Source organism: Corvus brachyrhynchos, unplaced genomic scaffold (genome assembly GCF_000691975.1).
Source record: "Corvus brachyrhynchos isolate BGI_N302 unplaced genomic scaffold, ASM69197v1 scaffold246, whole genome shotgun sequence".
NCBI classification, from domain to species: Eukaryota; Metazoa; Chordata; class Aves; order Passeriformes; family Corvidae; genus Corvus; species Corvus brachyrhynchos.
The window spans coordinates 2678047-2684202 of record NW_008238447.1 but is presented as its reverse complement, the minus strand read 5'-3'; the positions used below and the strand labels follow the sequence as shown (position 1 = coordinate 2684202).

Sequence of the window (6156 nt, the reverse complement as noted above, 5' to 3'; positions counted from 1 at the left end):
GGGAAAGAGGGTTCCCTTGAGCCAACTTGTCCTTAAAAGAAAGTGCAGAGAGCCACAAGCAGAGTTGTTCCACCTTGCTCTGAGATGGCATCAGAAAAGCAAAGAGGCCTTGAATTTTTTGTCCATTGCTTAATGTTTTCTATCCTAGCAAAGAGGACTGCATACAGACAAAAGAGAGTATCGAGAGGGGAGAAAACAACTCATACTTCTGTTCTTATTTGACTTTAAATATAGTCATTTCAAATAACTCACAGGGAAAATCTGCAACAATGACAACACAAGGCTGTGTTTAGATTTAAAGTATGTGATTAGCAATCTGGGTTTTAAAAGTATTTTGGAAGCCTAATGGATCCATGGAAGGAATAGTGGTAGTCTGATATCAGTTCTGTGTAATGATGATGTCTGAATTAGTACTAATTTACAAGCTGAGGCCTGTTTTATGTAAGTTAAAATGCAGAGTGTTTAGCTGCAAAGTTCGTGTGCCTCTTACAGTAAAGTGGCAAATTCCCTAGCTGCTCTGCTATAATATGGCCAGTTACAGATTCTATAACCTAATGTCTCAGATTTAGGAAGTGTTTAAACTATGCATTAAATTAAATACATAGGAGTTAAAAAGGAAAAGTTCACCTCTGATGCAGCCTAGTTAATCATAACTGAATTGATTTTGTATTAGTATTTTGAAATGAGATTTGTTTTCTTGTTTTACATCAGAGTGTTAATTTCTTTATTTATTAAATATTTTGTATGTATCTGTTTCTGAAGAATTTAATTAATAATTAAGATAATCAACCAAATCAATTCTGAGGTACCTTTCCTTGTATTACATTAAGGGGAACATATACCTCTCTCCTCAGTTTACTATGCCTAATTAGTGTAGGATAAATTCACACATTATTTTGAATAAAATCTGAATTTCAGGGGGGTGAGCTGGGGAGCTGTCTGTAGGTAGAATATTCGTTATTCTTTCTGGATTGGTTTCATCTGTGAAGCTACAGACTTTAGCTGGAGCACCTGAGATCATGGAAATTAGGCTAATGCGATGAATGGAGTTGATTTCAAATGATTGCACTACGCATTCCAACCCACTCACAGAAACCCATGAATAAGATTGTAATTTGAAATGACAGGTGAAGCATTTGTTCAGCTTTGAACAAGGCATGATGAAGGTGCTTAAGGGTGTTGCCAGCCCTTGTAACATAGTTAGATATAATCCAACACTGGGAGAGAAAAAAAAAAAAAAGAAAAAGAAAACACAGCAAAACCCTGACAATTTGGTAGTGGTTTGCTGCCATACAACTTGAAACTGATGTGTTGTTGTTCTATAACATCAGAACAGATCTAGGATATCTTCAGAGAGCTTAGAAATAAGCAGAGAAACAAAAAAAAATTACCATCAGAAGTTAATAGGTCTTCAAAATTCAATTAGCAACTGAATTCAAAAGAGCAAGTGTTTTCTAAAGAGTAGTGCATCTCACTCTTCAAAGATCTGTTATTTTCTTGCAGTGTTATTTCTCAAGTTGAGTTCACTTTCACATTTACAGTACATATATATCTCCATGTTCATCTAGGGGTTTTTTTATCTATTGTGTCTTTTTTGATGAAAGTTCTCAAAACTCTAGGAAGTCAAAACAGTGTTCTGGCTCCCCTTGCACAGGGATGAGATGGAGGGAGATACCAGGAGAAAAATTCTCTCTCTTTTTTAGTTCATCTTAAGCAGTTCCACAGGGATAGAGCTTTTAAGAACTGGGTAGAGGATTTAGCAACACATCATGCACAGCTAAATCACAAATTGAATCCAAGAGCCTTGTGCAAGCACATGTAAGCTCATGTGAGGTTAGTGCAACCAAAAATAAATGTAATCATAACCAGTGCCTTCTCTCCTGCTTGGCGAAATGAACACCTGCTCTTCAGCCCTGGAACTCCTCAAAACACACATGGAACTGTTCCACTTGTCCCTGATGTCTGAAAGGAGGCTGGTATCCAGCTCGTGACGAAGAGCTGCTCCAAGCTAAGCCCTGAGGCAGGCTGTGGCAAGAGCACTCCTCTGAGCACTGGAGCTCAGGGGCTGGAGGGGCTGCAGTGCAAATAGCAGCGACTGGTGTGTGTGTGTGTGTGTGTGTGTCTGTGGGTATGGGAGGTAGGCTTTAGAATCTGGGATTTTTTGGTCTTGTATCCATAAAAAGAGGGGTGAAGGAATGGAAACAAAACAGATGCATAAATAGCACCTCCTCTGTTTGTTCACTCTTCAGGAAAATAAAGGAAAGTTTGGAGTGCTTTCCTGTTAAACTCAATAACTTGATCCACACGCTTGTACAGATGTCAGTGGGGAGCTCTGCAAAGCCTTCAGCTCCAGAGACTGTCCCTCAGGAATGGATGATGCTGGACACAGAGAGGTCAATCGCAAGGGCCACCATTTTGGGATTCTGCAAAAAGCCTGACTCTGTATGTATTATGTTCTTTGCTCGCCCTCATTTGCCTGGATTTTTAATGACTCTTTCAAGAACTTATACACTCTCCCTCTTCCTTTATAGAAGATGTGCTTGTGCCACATTAAAAGCATCATTGGATGAATAGTGGTGCCATAAGCAGTGAGCTACCAGAGAGCAAAAACACCAGGCAGACAGATATTTGCAGGGAGCCATTAAGGAGAACAGTTCATTCCCCATAGTGAAAAATAAATCAAGAGCTAATTAAAGCATCCAGAAGGAAAGCATGGCACAAAATTAGGAAGCCTAATAGAAATTGGAGGCTGTTATACGATGCCTTAATGGTGCACTATTAGTTTTCACACACTGCAGTGATCTTTCAGTGTTTGAGTTGTATGCTACCCAGACAAGTTTCTCTTTCCGTGCAGCAAAGACTGTGAATTACAAACTGAATTCTCTGGCACTTGGCACTACATTAAAGGAAGGTTTTTCTTTGTTAAAATCACCCTATATATTCTCTTGTACTTTTTTTTTTTTTTAATTTGCCTCTCTGATAATTTCTCTTCTCTGCCTCTCCCTTTCCCCCCCCACAGCTCTATCTCATCCAGGTGGTGCAAACCTGCAATGTGGTCACCTTCGTGGAAAAATCATTCGAACAGTTCTCCAAACTTCACAGCCATCTCCAGAAGCAATTCCCATCTCATGCCCTCCCAGAGTAAGGCAGTGTATTAGTGAATGTTATTGTGCTCTTAAGTGGTTCTCTCTCCTGTGCTCACACAAATCCGTGAGAATATTCACGGCAGAGGTATTTTTAGAAACACAAAGGCAGAGCAAGATATTCTATCAAGCCTTCTATTCAGCCCCAGAAGAAACTGAATCAGAAACCATTGTGACAGTCTAAGTTTTATATTTTATTTTTCCTTTTTTAATGGGGGGGAAAAAGGGGAACAGCTTGGGCCTGACAAAACTGTTCCTGAAATTAAAGGGTAAGTGGTGTTGACTTCATTTAAGGTGCCTTTAATAGTTTTTATTTTCTGCATGATGTTTATCAAAACTCATGGCAAGATCCATATGTTAAAGCAATGTAGGAGTGCTCACAGTGGGTCAGAACAGAAATCTCTGACTCTAGCACCATGATGAACATTTTTAGAACATGATGCACATACTCCCAGCTGAGAAATACACAATAATCTTATGTTCTGTCCTTCCCCAAACCCAATATTTGTGCCTCACATCATTCAGTTTTATATCTTTTGAAAAATATGCTGTCATTAGTTGCAATAATTCTGAATGTTACTTTTTATCCATATGCATGTCCACTCCTGCTTTTCATTTTCTGAATGTTATTTCTTTACAGTTTCCTGGGGCAGTGGGTCCCATGGTTTATTTCTGCCTTATTTAAATCATCTTTGCCTTATGTAACAGTTGTCCATGGCTTTATTAACACAAGGGGAGTTATTTTTCCTATATATATATATATCATATACGTTATACTGCATACACCACTGAGTACAAAGTAGTCCTCTCTTAGACAGTCCTTCTGACTTACCTGGTACAAGCCCTTATTCAGGCTCAGTCTGCAAAAAACCATAAAGCTGGCCTAAAATACAGCATCTTACTTGAACCAGCTGAGATTCAAGTGATACGCTTGAAAAAGAGAAAGGTCTTTGGGTTTGACCTGAAGTAAATAGCCACAAACAACATGGTTTGACTTAAAGCCCACGAATTTCAGATCCAAAGTTGGTATTCCCCCGAGCTTGTGAGAAGTATTCTGAAAAATGGCTAAGGTTAGTTTATTCTAGAGAATCTGTCTCCTGCCTGAGGGGATTTTATTGACTCCAATTTGATTCATTATGGCTTTCTCACATGAACTGGTTTGCAGCAGCTGGTGAGAATTGAAATTTCACTAAACAAATACTGAAAGTGCTTGAATCATGGTTTTGATTTGGGGATACTTTCAGGCTAACTATTAGGTTGTAAAATAAAATATTTAACAAGTACCTGTTTATGAATTTTTCCTGTGGTGAGCAGAACCCTTTGAAAGAAAATACATTTTTCTTCAGAAACTTATAAACCTCAGAAACCCTGTAGTGAATTTCAAAAATAGTACTAGCCATTTTTCAGATAAATCTACCTCTAATAAAATCCTTCACAACATTTTCACTGCTAAAGAGCACTTCAGAACTCACAGAGGGTTAATCTGCGTATACTGAGGCTGTCTCTAGGAGCTCCAGTGCTTTATTGCCATAATTCAGTCCCAGCAGTATCCTGTCACTGCAAGATCTTTCCTTTTTTTCCCTAAAATTGTGTTAAAACAATCCATTTTATGATGTTTCTTGATAGGCATGGTTTTTTAATGTTAAAGTTTTGGGTTGTTTTCTAACAGAACTTCATTAATTTGAGGTTTTTCATGTATCCCAGATTTTATTCTAATAATAAAAACCTAATTATTTCTTTATAGGAAGTTATTACTGAAACTGCCATGCCATATCAGACCATTAGTCTGCCTGTGTGTTACAAAGCTCCAGCTCTGGCTGATGCCAGATGCTTCAAAGGGAGGAAAAAGCCTTGTTCCACAATGTAACCACAAAATCAGTTTAAATATGTCTGATTTAAAAAGTTAAATGTTTAATATTACTAGAATAATTGGAACTGCTAACAGAAAGGATTTGGTTTCTGCTTAGTATTGATTCTGTGAAATTGTACATATTCGTGTCTCATTAGGAGAAAACAATGAAATATGAGAGTGCTTCTTCATACAAGTGCTAAATACTGAGTGCATTGTCAGAAATGAATGGCAAAAGCTCAGACTTCTCAGAATCTTGAAATTTTGCTATTGACATGTGTTCATTCAGCCCCTATTTAAAAGTTAGGAACACAGCTGCCCTAAGCAAGCCCTTGCACTCCAGCACCATCCTTCTCATTTGGTTTCTCAGAGGGTGTTAATTGTGTTTAATTATTGTTTTGTAAAGTGCCAAAAACCTTTTCGCCCAACAAAGCACGTAAGTGACACAATTTGTAGACAGAACAATGTTCAGACAAGTAGGAAATGGAATGTGCTCTGTAGGACATCTGCACAGGGTGCAAGTTTATATTTTCTGATCCGTTTCAAGTAGATGCAAAGATGAGTGTCAGGTTGGAACGTTCACCTTTTCTAACACAAGTGCCCCCACACGGGCAAGGCCGCTTTCAGCCACAGACACGATTCAGCAAAAGCACAAAGGCTTTTACAAGAAGGGTTCAGTGCTGCCACAAGGTTCGTGTTGTCCCTCACTCCAGCTGTTATTGGTGCTATCAATCAGCAGTTTCTCTGTCCTCTGTTTGGCCACTGTGCTTCGGATGCATCTTCTGAGGGCCTGCATTTTCCAGCCAGAGCCCTCTCTTTGTGTTACACAGACTAATTCACTTTAAGCTGCTTCCAAACAGTTCTTCTCTCCCATCCCTTGAAAGAAGTCCTTTTGTGCCCCAGAACATTCACAGGCTATCTCTGTGTGCCAAATGACCTGGGCTCTATTTTTAGCTGTGCTGTTCACATATGTCATGGTCCTGGGTCGTGTCACTCGTCCCTCCCCATTATGTGTCCTGCCACTGTGATTTGGTGAGGGAAGAGTCCAGTGCCACGGGCAGGAATCATCAAAAGTTCATACATATATGCAGCATGCTGATGTCATCCTGGTCCCTCGCTGGTTTCGTTGCAAACTACGTTACATCAGCCCTGAGTTTTTTCCCT

The 6156-nt window shown here is 39.2% G+C and overlaps 1 protein-coding gene across 2 annotated transcripts in view; it reads left to right on the top strand.

Annotated features, from left to right (window-relative positions):
• LOC103617309 (phosphatidylinositol 4-phosphate 3-kinase C2 domain-containing subunit gamma) overlaps positions 1-6156 on the top strand; it is a 77578-nt gene that overhangs the window by 33650 nt on the left and 37772 nt on the right. For both annotated transcript variants that reach the window (XM_008635590.2, XM_017736717.1), the window contains exons 9-10: positions 2250-2442; positions 3020-3141. In XM_008635590.2, coding sequence (XP_008633812.2) covers positions 2250-2442; positions 3020-3141 — 315 coding nt within the window. The remainder of the gene's footprint in view (positions 1-2249; positions 2443-3019; positions 3142-6156) is intronic.